The 17,354-nt window shown below is 43.0% G+C and overlaps 1 protein-coding gene across 1 annotated transcript in view; it reads left to right on the plus strand.

Moving 5' to 3' along the window:
• Positions 1-1,131: 1,131 nt before the first annotated feature.
• The window catches only part of LOC310876488 (potassium channel subfamily K member 10-like), a gene marked incomplete at both ends in the record, with an annotated part of 26,151 nt that continues 9,928 nt past the window's right edge, over positions 1,132-17,354 (plus strand). Inside the window, 3 exons of the mRNA XM_083790033.1 lie at positions 1,132-1,186; positions 5,700-6,100; positions 15,277-15,394. Of these exons, the coding sequence (XP_083646159.1) occupies positions 1,132-1,186; positions 5,700-6,100; positions 15,277-15,394 (574 nt within the window). The remainder of the gene's footprint in view (positions 1,187-5,699; positions 6,101-15,276; positions 15,395-17,354) is intronic.

Here is a 17,354-nt window from a genome sequence, read left to right on the forward strand (position 1 = left end):
GGTGAAAAGAAGCAGCTTGGACTCCTCATGCATAGAAGGAGGCATGAGGTCAGTCCGCTGCCCCCCCCAGGTTGGCAGAGGAAGTGTAGCGCCCAGGATTACATTAGATAATTGGCACTGGGTGAAAAATAAAACTGGGTTACAAAATCGTGGGATAAAAAATAAAAAATAAAATAAAAATAATCATAACGTAAAACATAAATTGTGTATAATAACAAAAAGCATCCCTCATCTCAGTCATCTACACGTGGCGTTGTGGTGCTGAGCCTCAGGCTGAATGGGTTGTATATAATGGGCTATATAGTGTCTTAATTGTCTTCTATATGCAATGTAACGTATTTGGTTGTAGCCTACTTAGCGTGTGCACACCGTTCTACGGTCACTGCACCACATAGGCTAAATTCCCTTTGTGTGCATCTATCCTATCGTCGGGGAAATAAGGTGTGTCTTATTGTGATGAACTTCTCGACCACACAACCCCACTGGCAGTGTGGCACGCTCAACCGCGCGCAGCCGCGGCGCACCGCAGCATGATGAAAGGAAACGCCACGTGTGCGCCAATCCAATCCAAAGCGTCGTTGGGTTGGGAGAGAGAGGAGCAGGTGGTTGTTCAGGCTGACGACTCGCACTGCAGGCAAGCAGCTCCGTCCTTGCATCGCTCGTATGCCCCGCGCAATTTACCTTCGAAAATGTAAGCGTCAAGTTCATCAATGCCACTGGAGAACAGTAGGCAATAGACTCTAATTGACTGCCACGTACTGTGTGCGCCCCACGGTGCTTTGTGTTTACTACAATGCAAAGACAGACCAGAGTCACCCCACGGACAGTGGTGCAGCGGAGAGGTTAGTCGGCTGTGCGCTGCTGGATGGGTGGCGGAGAGGAGCGAGCGGACATTTACGCATTTACCACCCCGACGGGCACCTTCTACCCCGAAGTGCACCTTTCTACACACCGTCAATGACCACCACGAAGACTAATAGACGCATATGATGTGTTTTTATTCCCTGCCGTTCAACATCCTCTCTCGGTTAAAGCCAACATCAGATTCGACCAAAAGGGCGTTGAGAGGTTCTTCATAAGGCTTTCCCCCCCCACACAGTATATAACGACGACCCAGGAGACGATTTCAAAATGAAATTTCCAATAGAGAATCCAAGAAAACCCGGGACCACGACCCCACCACCAGGTTTGTGTTACACATCGTTCAGGCTATTTTCGTTATAAGCGGCTATATTTGGATCCTGGCACAACAGTCTATTGACCCAATCAATATTATAGATGAATGCATATTTCCACATTTTGAGTGCAAGGAATTGGTTAAAGTTAATCAAACTTAATTAAGCCAGTGTAAACATATATGGTAGCCTATGCCAGCATCAGTTGCATGGATGCTATTCAATTTGAGAATGGTGCAAGCTGGTGTCAGTTTCAAACTGTTCTCTATCCATTTGCATTAGCCTATTCTACTGTGCAATATCTTCTTAACAGTCTGTTTCTATTCTGTGGATGCTATGTAATTCAAAAATTGCCTATTGCTGTTTCATAATAGACATGACAACCAAAAACCAAAACAGGGGTTACACTTGACAAAATTAATAATCAAGTCTCTCTATGCATATATCCTATATGGCAAAGATGTGGTCAACCTTCAGATTAGTTCAATTAAGACCATGTCTTCATTCTATGAATGTCTGATCAGTAGCCTAGTCCTTGCACGACTTTCTACCGCAGCCGTCTCACTTGGATGCTCCCCCCCCCCCTACATGCATTGCCAAGACAACCAAACAATGATTCTCACAAAAAAAACAACAACAACAAACTAATTGTTTATTGACCACACAATGGGTTTGTCTATAATCAATTTGGGGAAATGGCAATCGATCAACATGGAGATAATAGAAGCAGAAGTATAATTGTTTGATGCAGCAGTGATGTATAGGCTATACATTACCTCATCCGCTGGCGGGGTAGACCCCCCCCCCAATCACATGTGTATCACGTCCTTCCGCCTCACAGTCACACGACCACCACAACATCACGTTTTACTCAGCCGTATTGCAGCCATGTGCAGCTGATTTATGTCCCGAGTCTACCTTCTATAGGTAGAAACGCAAAGCTCAGTTTTTCACGTTTGCCCCCATGTCAAGTGTTGCCTGCATGGCTGCACACCACAGCATTAATTTGGAGGCACGATGTGTGCGGCTGTGCGCATCACAGAATTGCACCTGCCAGAGCCAGTGTGTGAGTGTAAGGAATGCATATTCTCCACATTGCTGCCGCCTGTGTTACATAAATCAAATCGAGCTAATTCCCTTTGGCCTTTGTGTGAGAGATGTGACACACAGTTGTCACGATTCTCTTACACATCATTGCGTGGGCTAATGACTGCATCTGAGATGAAGAAATTATGGGTGTTGCTGGTGGCAAATGAGTGTTGTTTCCAGACATGTGTGTGTGTGTGTGTGTGTGTGTGTGTGTGTGTGTGTGTGTGTGTGTGTGTGCGCGTGCGTGTGTGCGTGTGTGTGTGTGTGTGTGTGTGTGCGTGTGCGTGTGCGTGCGTGCGTGCACGCGTGTGTCCACCCAAGCTCCTCTTGTCCAGGTCTATCACAGGAGAGTCGTACATTATTTTGAACACTTACAGGCTTTACCCCATTCATACACTCACCTTAAGTACTAAAGATTATTTTACGATTGCACTTTGCTTGTAAGTTGCTCGGGATAAAAACACATGTGCTTAAACATGTAAATGTAAATGTAAGATGCTTTACGACAATTTTGCAGTTTATAGCCTATCCTAGCCTAGCGCTTTATAAGGTCACGTCCTCTGTGGGCTGGTGTGCTCATCGACGCTGGACGTTGTCCAGTGTTTGTGGTTGGCGTGGATGATGGACTGGTCTGGCAGAGCAGAGGATATTCCATCTCTCAGTTAGCTGTGCTTAATAGCTTTTGGTAAAACGCACAAAGACATTATACAGGTTCAGTCTTTTTCCCAGCAGCCCCTTCTGCTCCTGCGCAACGCTGCAGAATCCATCACTTTTCTTCCTCTCACACACACACACACACACACACACACACACACACACACACACACACACACACACACACACACACACACAGACAGTCAGACACACACACACACACACACACACACACACACACACACACACACCCTCTCCTGGCTCTTCATCACATACACAGAGAGAGACTCACGAGTAACCTGGACGGGTTTTTGACATTATTTCATCCGTCTGCGATGTCAAGGATATCTTAATTTCTTGTTGATTTTATAGCGTTCATCCAGTATGCTGCCATCACCTGTTGCACATCAGCTTGTTTGGCAGCAGTACCATTTCATTGCTTTGCACAGTCACCATTTATTTGCAGTGATAAACTACGGCAGTGGAGTGATAAAAGCACAGCATCAAAATTATGAGAACTGATGCACATTTTTAACAACATAGTTGTAGTTATAGTCATCGTTCTTGGTGTGCTTTAGAATGGGAAACTAAACACTGACATTATGTACAGGTGTGATAGAAAAACTGCAGCGAGCAGTTCACTTCTCCTCCTGCGCTGTTGTGGCAGTCCAGAGTGATCCGTGTTCTCTAGCCCTCCATCTTCTTTCATTCTGTCTCTTTGTCTCCCTCCCTTTTACTTCCACTCTCTCTTCCATTCTACCCTTTCAAAATCAATTGCTTCCAGTCAATGTTCCCTTTCTAAATCAATAGCAGTGACCGAGTTTAAACTCTATTGCATTCTTCTCACTCCTCCTGCTCGTGTCTGTAAATCACAGGATATGTAGAATGTGTGTATATTGTTTAATCTATTAAGACCCGATACCTACAAATGGCTTCTAAATCAGTGGTCACACTTAAGTCACATCAATAATAATGCATCGATATGTTGTGAGCTTGTAGATCGGCTATTTGAACTATTCAAGGTGATTTTCAAAATAGTAAAAAAGGCAAAGCAGTTTAGGTATAAGGGGTAAGGCACTGGCAAAAATAGGGCCCCATGAGTGCAAAGTGTGGCAGACTTGTGTTTGCAACGGCATGCCAGTAGTGGCATGGGTAGAAGGCATCTAAAAGGCACGTGTGTCACCTTGTAGAAGATCAATAGCACATACTTTATGGTGGAGACATGACACGTTCAATTGGCGGCTCTTTGCCCTCAAGCTAAAACTACAGTTCGATCAATCAGAAGTCTGAGGTCGAGAGCCGAATGCGAATGAAAATAAAAGCCTGAGTAGTGGGTACCTACCGAGGCTAGAGGAAATGAAACCCCTCACCAGCCCATTTCACTGCAATAGACGTATCCTTTCAGTTTTTGTTTCCTATCTTTGTCTCTGATTCAGCCTTATACCGGTACATAGTATGCCTTGCATTTTCAGTCACAAAGCGTTAAATAATCATCCATCGATGGAAAGTCTAGCTCTCTCATTTCTTACGGCAGATTCATGTGCGTAGAACATTTCAAGGGTAATCATTACTATTGGTGCATCTATAGGAGAGATCCCTGTTTTATTGTGTAGTTAATGTTTTATAGTGTTTCCAGTTTTATTTTGTTGCACTCAACCGTGTCGTCGTTTCAGTTCGGAAGTGCAATCTCACACAGTCACACAGAGCTTTTCATTCTGTAGCTCACGGTGAAATTAAACCTGCTTGTATGACTGCTGGGATTTAGCTTGATCTCATGTTATTATCATCACCTTGAAACCTAGTGTAAATGAAACGATGTGTATCAAAAATGGATACAGCACCACCCTGTATAAAAGATGGTTGGCAACCCTATGGCCTCACTGGGGATTTATGCTCATAACACCCCAGGCAGTGTTGCATTGCACATAACCTGTTGTCCATCAATATATATATTCTAATATTGTAATATTCTAATTATATTCTGGGCTTTCTGGCCATGTTACAAAAGTCAAATATTTGTTGAAAATAGTTGATCTACAAGCTTACAATGTGTCACATTGTTGTGGTGTGATTCTGAGCTTGTAGATTGGCTATTGTCGGTGAATATTTGTTGTATGCAGAGGGAAAAAAGAAGGGGACCAAGCAAGCAGGATTAAGTGGTTAATTAGTGTGTACTGTAGCCAGACGATTGGATATCTCTGCCTAATTGGATACATTCAAATTCACTGCATGAGCTTGGACAGCTCTGCGAAAGCGACCGGTGACAAAACCCTTGTTTTTGTTTAGGACACGCCTTCACCATTCAGTTTGGAGGGGGGGGTTTGGTCTCTGAATCGTTACCACCCACCTCTAGCCCTCACAGAATTAAAGCTCCACCAGACTGATCAGTAGGCGGAGATCTCTGAAAGTCTGGCTCCTCGGGACTAGTGGTTAATCAGCAAGGTAAACTGTAATGTGCATAGTCCACACGCCGCATATTTTAGCATTCTTTGCACCATGGTAGAAAACTAGAGGCATTGTGAGGAAAGGATATAAATAGAAATGGTGCAGATGAGAGAGAAAAAATTGCCTACGGCAACAATTGGCACAGATGCGGTGTCTTGACTTCTCCACCCTCAACTTCTGTTATTCTATCTCTTGTATTGTGCCCCTGCGTGAAATGCGCCTGAAATCAATATGAATGAACAAGTTGAGGAAATAAAATTGTGTTGTCCTTGTTGTAAAAACTTTTCTCCCCCCCGCCCTCACGCCCCCTCCTCCTCCTTCACTTCTGTTTTGCAGTGGCCGTCGGCGTCCAGCCCAACCTGGTACCCCCGAAGAAGATTCCGGCAGGCATAATGCAGTCCTGCCTGGTGCAGGCCAGCGTGGCCACCATGCAGAACCCCATGGGCTGCAGCGTGCCACGCATCTCCGTGCCCTCGCGGCCCGTCAGCATGGCGGTCAGCATCGACGGGGTGGGAGTGGCCGAGGGCACGGTGGCCGTCTTCACGGTGATGAAGTGGAAGACGGTGGTGGCCGTGTTCGTGGTGGTGGTGGCCTACCTGGTGGCCGGAGGCCTGGTGTTCCAGGGGCTGGAGCAGCCGTTCGAGAGCAACCAGAAGATCACCATCACGGCCGAGAAGGCGGCCTTCCTGCAGAGGCATCCCTGCGTGTCGCCTGCCGAGCTGGAGGCGCTCATCAAGGTAAGACATTCCGTCTCGCCAGCCAGCCCGCCCCGTGTGGACGCGGTCGATACTGGCGCTTTTCCTGTCCCTGGTGTGGACTCGGATCTACCGAAACCCGAGCGCCGTATTGATCCGAAGCTATTCAAAGCCCCTATGCATACAAACAATGTCAGCCGTCCTGGAATTGGATACAAACCACACAAAAAGGGGCCTGTGTGTTTAAAAACAGAAACCTGTAGAAGAGGGTTGCGGGTGTTCAAACATACTACACATGTCCTTGAAGTTTGGCGAATTAGAAAAATAAAGGCTGTGCTTTTAGGACGGGAAGGAGTGCCAATTTACTCCACTGCAAGGCTTCCTTCAATATAGGAAAACCTTTTTCTCAATTAAAGGAATTGACAACACTCACATGACGGGTCTTTCAGGTACTTTATTTAATAGGCACACACGCACATCTCATGCACGCGTTTCAGCACAAATACTTTATGCCTTCTTTTCACCCAATATACTGGTATATTATGTATCAAAGAAGTAGTTTACAAACAAACAGAAAACGAATGGAACAATCCTAGAATCGACCATTTCCTCTTAACTACTGTACATGAACCCTATTCTGGGGCGGACATTCGGAAGTCTTTGAATGAGTTGTCCAATTTGATCTGAAGCCTGAGCAGGTGTTAAAATAGTCAGTCAAACAAATGTATTTTTCCAAAAGTCTATGCTTGTGGACACCTGCCCTGCTGATGACTCTTAATTGCTAATTAAAATATTTGTGTGTGAAATGTCCGCTGTGTCCTTCAGCAAAACATGATGACAGCGCTCGAGTGTGACATCCTTCAGGTCCTGTCTGTAGCAGCCAGAAGCCCCCCCCCCCCCCCCCATGGCGATTCTTAATGTCACTAATTACTATTAGTGTATGTCTGGGAAAAACTGCATTGGATTTAAATAAAGATGACCTTTTCTGGCATTTCTGCTTAAAAATGTCTCTAGAGTGTAAAGCAACAGGGATGAGCCGCTGGCAGTAGAATGCTAAATAGTTTCTTCCCTCTGGACAATCAGGCTGATGGGCGAACAGGCCAGGAAAAAGAAAAAACTAAGCTTGGGAAATACTACCCGTACATAAGATGTACTGTAACACTAATGGCTCTTTTAGACTACAAGAACTGTGCCGTGCCGTGAGGCCCGTAAAATGTATTTCATGGCCGACCAAACGGGCCAACATCCTGTTGTCCACAACCTTTTGGGCGCCTCCCCCAGAGGCAAATGCAAAGGAAACATACAGCAGAGGGCGCTGTTTTTTTGCCAATGGGTTCCCAGAATGAAACCTTGCACATTGGGCCGACATAGGGGTTTGGAGATAGGTCTGGTATCTGTATGAGTGTGCTTCTGTCCTGTGATATAGGGAGGGGCTAGGTCTATACAGGCTACCCATTTCTGTGTGTCTGTTTCTACGTCGGGAGACTCGTCAATTCTGATTATTAAAGTGAAAATGAATTCACAGAGAGTCACAGTATATATACACAGTAGTAAAAGTGATGTATCCATTTGTACAAATGTATCCATTCAGGTCCACTTTGTTACATTTACACACTCAATCATTTTAGTGTGTATAGAGATACTGCAGCAGTATTATAAGAGGGACACGACTTGCGGAAAGGCATTTTGGAAAATGATTGCTGTGAGTCATACTCAAGCAATCGATGTGATCCCGTGAGAGCCACAGCGCACTATCTCCCTTGGTGATCTTCACACATTTTATTTCTTTACCTGGTAAATCCCTCCACTGCAGCAGTTAGACATCAATGTGCGCTTTGCTCACAGCTAATAATGGTAGTTTCTTGAGGACACTGAAAACATTTGTGAAATTTGTTTTTTGTGTATTAATTGCATGCGCCTCTGCACTTTAAAATTGTTGACCCCCGGCCTACGTAAAACAACACCTTTCTACGGATTAAATTGAATAACATTTATTTTTTTACGTGGAAGTGTGGATTGGGGTTTTCAGGAATTCACATAAAGGCAAAGCATTGAAAACCATATAGATTGTCTTTAGAATTAGTTACATGGATTGCAGTGACACACATTAGTAACAGTTCACAGGCATTATAGGTACAATTGATATACTGTATATCTTATAGCCTTGGTTAATTAAGTGGACTTCATGGGTTAGCCTACTCTACTCTGCCCAACCAATCTTTCCATTCTTTTGGCTGAGATGTTGAAATATGATCCCTCTGGGAAAAAACTAAAAAAGTCATAAAAATCTATTCAATTAAATTCAACTGAGCTTTATTGGCATGTGAAAACATACATTTACATTGCCAAAGCAAGTGTCAAATATAAAAACTCACCAAGAACCCCCTTAGCAGATTAAAGCCAGAACAAAACACTGGCTTGGCGTGAAAACACTTCAAAACAGCCATGTCTGAACTTAATTTGACTTGTATTGCGGCACTCCTACTTTGCAAGCTCCAATGCTGCCCCTTGTAAAAAAACCAAGGGTTTTCACTGGCCAGTTATTGACCCTGCGGCAGTGAAACACTGTATGATAATGGACAGGGTAATGCTGGACCAGACAAAGCCTTCATGGAATAGCATCATGTCCTATTTGTCATGTCCATTTGTGACTTCACACATGATAGTAGCAAATAATAGAAACACACAAAGTCGAGCCACACTCGGAGCTGAATAGCAATGGTGCGTATTTCAAACCACAAATAGGAATTAGTGCCTTGATTCTCAAGCACGGCGGGAGCGGTCGTTTGTCTTTCTTAGGCAAAACTAGGGGAATGGACTAAACCAGAGACACTTACTATCCAGTAATAGATTGATTGGCCTTTGAAAAGGCTTCTGGAGGGGAGAGAGAGAGAGAGAGACTGAGAGGCATTGCCCCTTTGAAAAGGCTTCTGGAGGGGAGAGAGAGAGAGGCAGAGAGAGAGAGAGAGAGCCCCTTTGAAAAGGCTTCTGGAGGAGAGAGAGGCAGAGAGAGAGAGAGAGAGAGAGAGAGAGAGGCAGTGGCAGGGAGTGTGAATGCAGTTGCTAAGGCTGACTGACTTCATGTGCCCATGCTGCTGCAGCAGATGTGTATTGCTTCTTGCGGAGAGGCTGTTGTAGGTAAAAGGAAAAATAAACTATATTGTTGATGGCTTCAACAACATGCAGACATGCATGCTGGGTTTTGCCATTTTCAGATGGGCTTTAAGTTTAAGCCAAGTTCAGATCAAAGCTTTCCAATGAAACAATACCATTTTAACCCTGATTAAAAATGTGATGGTGTTGTGCGCCAAAATTAGATTTACAATGCAGGCATTTAGCAGACGCTCTTAATCCAGTGCGATTTACAGTGAGCAGGAACAATACAAGGTAATACATCACATACATAGAAATAGTCATCGGAATCATAAGAAAGCTAAGAACATAATATATGTCTAACAGTAGATTCTGTGCAGTGAAGCTATGAGTAGGCCTATACAATATAGAGTGCTATGTGCTACGTCTACGTCTCATTATAAATAAATAAAATGCTAAATTATAAATCTAAATTACACCTGTATACACCTGTAGATGATCTGCAAGCCCACAACGTGTTGCATTTGAGACGCGTTGCTGGTTTGTAGATCGTCAATTTTCAACACACGACACCAACATACGACAACATACGACTCATAAATTGAGTGTTAGAGTGTTAGTGTAGAGAAAATTCTGCTATGAATTACCTCTGTACAATACTTAACTATGGACGGTAGCAGTGCTGCTGGACAGAACATTTCTGTTGTCGTGCATGCACATAGAATTCTACATAGATTTCCTACTGAAAACACCCTGAAATATTCAGCAACAGCTGTGCCTTCATTTCCACCCACACTCACGGATGTATGCCACAAAAAATGCCCACATCTTTAACACACCAGGCGTTAAATTAAGTCTTCAGGTCTTAAGAGCATCTGCCAGGGAATAAATTATTCATTGTTTTCATCCCGCAATATCTGATCAGCTAGCAGTGGTGGAAGAAGGCAGAGCCATGGTTTTCTTTGTTTAGTGTGCATATGGGGAGGGTGTTGAATGGTCCTTGGGTGCCTGCTTTGTTGTTAAGTATGAAAACAGTTTCCTTAATGTATATGGATCATGAGCTCATTCACGATCCCTATTAGGCTCTACTGAGTGCTGCACAATGGATCGCTGCCGGTGCAGGAGTGTGTTACATTAGGTTGTAATGTCAAAAGCTTGTAACGTCATCAATGGACTGGAGACACTTCCTCTAGCCTTACTCCTTGTTTTTGTTTTGAATATCAGCAGCTTGGCTTTGTATAACGTTCACACACACAGTAAAACCAGTGTTGCTAATTTGCAGGTTGCAGTATGCAGGACTCCAGGACCCCCAGTTTGATATACATCAGGCCATGGACCCCCATTTCAGTCAGGAACACTCACGTCATAAGTAGATTTGACCATTTATTGCAGCAAATGGAATATAGTTAAACTTGGCATTAATGGCTCCACTCTTAAGCTGTTTGCTGAATTTAGCTAAGCAGCATGCTAAGAAAAATCAGGGAACGCTATGCAAACCCCCCCACAGGTATACAAGAGCGGGCCCCTAGCAAGACATTTAATTCAGTTTGGAGCCATGCAAACATTTAATTTCAGTTAACTTCAGAGCCATGCACACACATAAACGTTTAAGTAATGTAAGACCCTGAACTATAATGTAGAGGCTGGGGTGGTGGAGGCAAGCTATGCCAGCAACAGCAGCAACAGCAGCAGCAGCAGGCAGCAGCAGCGTGTGGCAGCAATTGAAAAGAGATCCAGGGCTCCATCTTGCACCACCCCTTACCGCTTATCCCTAAACTTATTTGCCATTTTTTACTATTTTAAAACATTTAAAAATTGTTCAACTAGCCAATCTACATCGACACGTTGTTAGCTTGTAGATCGGCTATTTGTACTATTTTAAAATGTTTTAAAATAGTAAAAAATGACAAATAAGTTTAGGAATAAGGTGTAAGGGGCGCAAGATATAGGGCCCAGTGTAGGAGGGAGCCAGTGTCCTGCTTACAGCAAATTAAATGTGAAAGTTGACTGGATGGTGGCAGGAGCAATAGAGGCAGATGATAAACACCGTTGGGATGTTTGCCAAATCCTCTGGCTTCCAAACCCCAGAGACAGAACCTTGAGGACAGGAAGGCTGACACCAAGGCCATAGAACCCTGCTGGGGAGAGATACAGTATATCCTGAACTCAAAACAAGTCAAGAGTCATGGTTCATTTCTATGGGACATTTCACCAAACAAAAGAAACAAATTATGTTGGTGGTTTGGTTTAAAATACTGGTAATGCTATGCATCCATAAGACCAGCCATAAAATATGAATGAAACCGAGAGCAAACTACTATGCTACCTATAATGCATAATCAAAATCAGTATTTCAGACTACCTGTTCCATTGAACTCAGACACACACTGTATTTAATATTTAGTCAACTTTCTTTTATTGGTTTTCTTATTTATTTTGGATTTGACATTAAATGCATTAAACCATCCCTATGTGGAAAAATTGTCATTTGAATTCAAGTTTAACGTGAATTTGCCTAATACATATTTTGTGCAAGTGCAATTCTCTACACAGTACACACTCTAAATACTTCATTGACTGGGGTCCCAGCTTCCATTGTGAACTTAATGAATCTGCTATTTTTACAGAATGTTCGCATATTTTCATAAAATGTCTGCCTATTTATGACCTGCACAGAATATGGACGTATAGGGACGGTATAGTGTTCATCTATATAACTTAGTTATAGTATGTATGCAGTGGTGCAGAAGTGCACTGACACCAGAGATTAAACCTCGTTGAAATGTTTTTCTGCTTATTCTAGGAGCGACACAGTAAAACCCCCGGTGATACGTTGTCAATTTGTGACACTGAGAGTGTGCAAATGTAACCAAATGGACCCTATTTCTAGTGGTGTAAAGTAACTATGTACATTTACTTAAGTACTGTACTTAAGTACAATTTTGAAGGTATTTGTACTTTACTTGAGTATTTCCAATTTCCAATACTTTTAGGCTACTTAGTTCTACTAGTCCACTACATCTTAGACAGTACTTTTACTCCACTACATTTATTTGAGAACTTGAATTACTACTTTGTAGTTTTTGATTATTATGACAGAACATACAATAACCACTTCACAAGTACATTTTGATTAACGGACTTTTACTTGTAATGGAGTACTTCTACATGGCCGTATTGATACTTTACTTAAGTAATACATGTGAGTACCTTTTCCATCACTGCCTATTTCCAGACATGGTCCGTCTCTCTCCTCTCCTCTCCAGACTTGGTCCATCTCTCTCCTCTCCTCTCCAGACTTGGTCCGTCTCTCTCCTCTCCTCTCCAGACTTGGTCCATCTCTCTCCTCTCCTCTCCAGACTTGGTCCGTCTCTCTCCTCTCCTCTCCAGACTTGGTCCATCTCTCTCCTCTCCTCTCCAGACTTGGTCCGTCTCTCTCCTCTCCTCTCCAGACTTGGTCCATCTCTCTCCTCTCCTCTCCAGACTTGGTCCGTCTCTCTCCTCTCCTCTCCAGACTTGGTCCGTCTCTCTCCTCTCCTCTCCAGACTTGGTCCGTCTCTCTCCTCTCCTCTCCAGACTTGGTCCGTATCTCTCCTCTCCTCTCCAGACTTGGTCCATCTCTCTCCTCTCCTCTCCAGACTTGGTCCATCTCTCTCCTCTCCTCTCCAGACTTGGTCCATCTCTCTCCTCTCCTCTCCAGACTTGGTCCGTATCTCTCCTCTCCTCTCCAGACTTGGTCCGTCTCTCTCCTCTCCTCTCCAGACTTGGTCCGTCTCTCTCCTCTCCTCTCCAGACTTGGTCCGTCTCTCTCCTCTCCTCTCCAGCAGCATATTATAGGCTGTGTGGAATGGTTATTGAGCCACTTTAGCTCTGTAATGCACTCTCTGCTGAGACCATAGTTTTACGTGAACACGTCCTACTGGATCTGCATTGCTCAAAGGGAACGCAATATTAAGACACTGATGGCAGCATACCAAAGAAACCTTTAGCTTAACCTGTTGTCAACATCACGAAGCTAAAGGCAGGCTCTGGGGTCACTGCTGTTCATAAGCCTCCTTCCAGCCATCTCAGTTGGATGTATTATTTCACTTCTCTCTCTAGCTCAAAAAACTACAAGAAAAGCTCAAGTGAAATGGTAGTCTATACTCTACTACTAATAATAGATGGATGGATGGATCAATTCCCAGTCACGTTTTGATAGCTTGTAGGTCTGCTATTTTTGCCAAATGTTTGTGTACCAGCGCAGCATTACATCATGTGCAAAGGTGTAGGATAAGGCTTCACTTAATTGCTCAATCACTTGTACAGCAAACTGCTTAGTTTTTAGTTCTTTAATCTGAGTTTCTTGTACATTTAGCTCACTGCGGCAAAGCTACTTTTGAATGGATGGATAGATGGTTGGCGTGACCTCAGTAAGGGGCAATACAGATCAACTCCCAATCACATTGTGAGCTTGTAAATTTCCTATTTTTGCCGAATGTTCGCCCATTTTTGCCTAACAAAACCCAGTCAAATAAAACGCTGAATCGTATTATGCCCCGTCTCATTTGCGGATCATCCATGTGGGACACTCTGGAGGCTTCAGGGGAGGTGAAGCGGTACCCTGGGCAACCAACTGCAGAGTTTACTGCGTCAAAGGTCTTAGTCATCACAGCACATTGCATAATTACAAAACAAACCCTGGAGACAGGGGCAGAGCTTGAGTCTCAGCACTCAGCGGATGGAGACATCTCATGGAGCCATTCTGATAAAAATAAATAATTTGAACACAAATTATAACTTAATGAGCCGAGCAAACCGCAAGACAAAGGACACAAAAACGGAAACCGGTCAGTTGTGATACTAATGGGCAAACCAAGGAGAGCACACATCACTCAAAATATATGGACTGGTTAATGGTTTGGTTCAGCACCACTGGCAATGGACAGCGACAGGCCATGTGTGCTGTGACCCAGCACCATGCCTTTTACACAGTACACACAGGGATAAAATACCTAGAGAGAGCAAAGCAGCATATCTGACCGTCTCAGTCTGCACAGAGGCAGTATCCGTAGAGCAAATCTCAACACTACAGTTGGGAAGAGAGAGAACGCACATGCAATTCAACAATGGAATGACAAATTACGTTTGCGGTTGACAAATGAGTTGTGATTTTGTAGACCACCCTGCCTTGTTATATATAGTTGCAATCGAACACAAACGGTTCTTCGCAGTGAGAAAGAGAACTTTGTAATTGGTGGAATACAAGGGTGTAACACAGCTCAGCTGTGCATAACTTATCACTAGCACAGACTGATTCAAGCATCCGTGCAGTGCGGCTAGAAAGCTCTCTGTCATTTTGATTGGCACAGTGTATTCAGCAAGAGAGATTGTAACTGGAACGTCTGCTCGGGGAAAGAGATGTTGTTTTGGTGCATGCTGTGGCTGTATAATGCAATTATGAGTGGAAATGGTGACTAGTACATAATTAGGAAGTTCTTTAGTGCCAGTGGGGCATGTACTTAGGTGTAGGAAAAGGCTTCGCTTAATTGCTCAATCACTTGTTAAGCAAACCTCTTGTTTTTTAGATTTCACTAATCTGAGTAAAAATAAAACTAACAAGGCGCTTCATATCTACTTGTATATTTAGCTCACTGCAGCAAATCTATAATTGAAACACCATTTCTTAGGGTTCAGTGCTTCACGAGGAGATCAACTGATGCCTGTCCGTCCTTGCTTTGTCCTTCAGCCAACTGCACACCTATTCCTCACGCCCTGAGAGAACATCCGCACACCGAGTCCCATCTGTTAGCGGTGGCATCACTCAGGGCACACTGCCACAGAGTGTGACTGCTATGGCCATAAAGGCCTGCCTGGCACTGCCTGACATTGCTGGTCACTGCTCTGCCCGGCACTGCCTACCAAAGGAACACACAAGAAACCAAGAGTTGAAGTTGAACCAAACTTTACAGAGGTACACCTCACTACGGGGCAATAAAACCACAACTAAGGTTCTTAAACACTAACTGAAACTAATTCTCAGGAACATGGACAAATGAACAGGCAACTCAATCAAAGGCTCATATTATAACCACAGACCACATTTTGTCATACGTACATGCTACTTCCTTTGTGTGTCTTCCCAGCATTCTATAGATGCTCTGAATGCTGGGGTGAATCCCAACGGAGATACATCCTACAACTCCAGCCACTGGGACCTAAGCAGTGCCTTCTTCTTCGCTGGTACCGTCATCACAACAATAGGTAAGTGTACCAAGGACACTGCAGTGGATTGCAGCAAGAGATGACTCACCGACTCGCACAACTTTGAAAACACGACAGAGAGCAAAGACGGAGTTCAGACTATAGACTGTAAAGAATATGGACAAAGGGAGCCGTGACAGTAAACCCATTTGGTTTCTGCAGACCAGTTTTTAAACCACTATTCCCAAAAAACTACCAAAATCTAATGCTATTGGGTTGGAGTGGAGCGAGGGAGTCTAACTCTGTGAGTGTACATTAAGGGTTCCGCTTGTATGCTCTCAGAGTAATGGGGGTCCTTGAAATTAAAACGTTCGAGGACCAGTGGCATAAGAAACTGACTTTTGGCAGATCTTTATTGAGAAGGATAGAATGATAGCTTAGAGTAGAAAAGACTATTTATGTTTGTGGCTTTGGTCTGTGGGTTTGGTGAATACGGTGGACTCATTACAGATTACCCATGTCAAAAAGCTCACTTGGTGACTATCACATTACATAGCGTATTCAATTGAATCAATACAAGTATTGAGATACTGTGAAAAGGCCTGGCGATTACATTTAGTACCATTTCCAGCATCATATGTCTGGAGAAAGAAATCTTTGTCATGAAGAAATAAAAAAAATCAGTTGGGAAAGTTGTGGATGTGATGTGTTGTGAGCTTGTACATCGCCTATTTTCAGCACCCACATTTTGGTTGCACAATACCTCAGTTTATTGTCCTCAAGTTTCATGCATTGGCTGCACTTGACATGTTTTACACCCAGATCCATCATTTGTTCTGTACCGCCACTGTTTGTAAACAATGCTATCCATCTCACTGGCCAAATTTAACAGCTCAGAATCAAAATGGCATCCTGTCACCAGGCTGATAGATTGAACAACTAGAAAAAGTACTCACGTGTGTTAAGCAAGTAAACATATCAATACCGCAATGTAGAAATACTCTGTTCCACTTACAAGTACAAGTCCGGAATGCAAAATGTATTTGAGTACAAAAGTATTGGTATCAAAATGTAATTAAAGTACCAAAAGTAGAAAGTACTGCTTACTGTATGTAGAATGTCCCCATTTCAGTTTTCAAATGTATACAATATATAAAGAATCTTTTGAAAATAGCAGACCTACAAGCTCATAATGTGTCGCATCGTGACACATTGTGAACTTGTAGATCGGCTATTTTCAAATGGCTGATCTATATAGGGTTAACACAATCTATAAACTAGTAACTAAAAGTTTACAAATACCGGTAATTGTAGTCAAGTAAAAGAACAATATTTGCCTCTGAGACTTGGAGTAGAAGTTAAAGTACTGAAAGAAATTGGAAATTCTCAGCTAAAGTAAAGAATACCTCAACATTGTACATAAGTACAGTACTTGAGTACATGTACTGTATTGAGTTTGTGCTTAATTTGTGTAAATTCTACAAACTTTTAATAAATATTTCAATCAATCAATCAAAGTACTTATAGACTTTCCACCACTGAGCTGCATATCCGTCCCTTCCAGCACTAACTTGAGTTTTTACCAAAAAGTCATGACGTTGTTATATATTACTTGTTTCATAATATTGGAATATTACATCCTTGAGTAGTGAGCTCTCTTCTATAATTTATATCAGTAGTAGTAGTAGCAGTATTACTTTTACACATCAACTTAATTATTGATTACCATGCATATGGGTCCAAATCTTTTCCCTCTATGTTGTGCATATGCAAAATGGGTTTTACCACTGCGAAGGGTGAATCCGGCCCTGCATAAGATATATGTGAAGGAATCTTGACTTGACTGTATCCCTAAACTACATGGTTTGTATGCATATACCATATTCAAGCAGCCATACCAATATTGGTCTTCATCTTGTAGAAATATAGGATTGAAATCATACCAGAGACCTTACCAGAATATTATTAACCCATTCTGACCTGAGATCAGATCAGTGGTTAGAAATACCACTGGATTAAT

The sequence above is a fragment of the Protomyctophum parallelum genome, assembly GCF_964188405.1.
Source record: "Protomyctophum parallelum genome assembly, chromosome: 19".
NCBI lineage: Eukaryota > Metazoa > Chordata > Actinopteri > Myctophiformes > Myctophidae > Protomyctophum > Protomyctophum parallelum.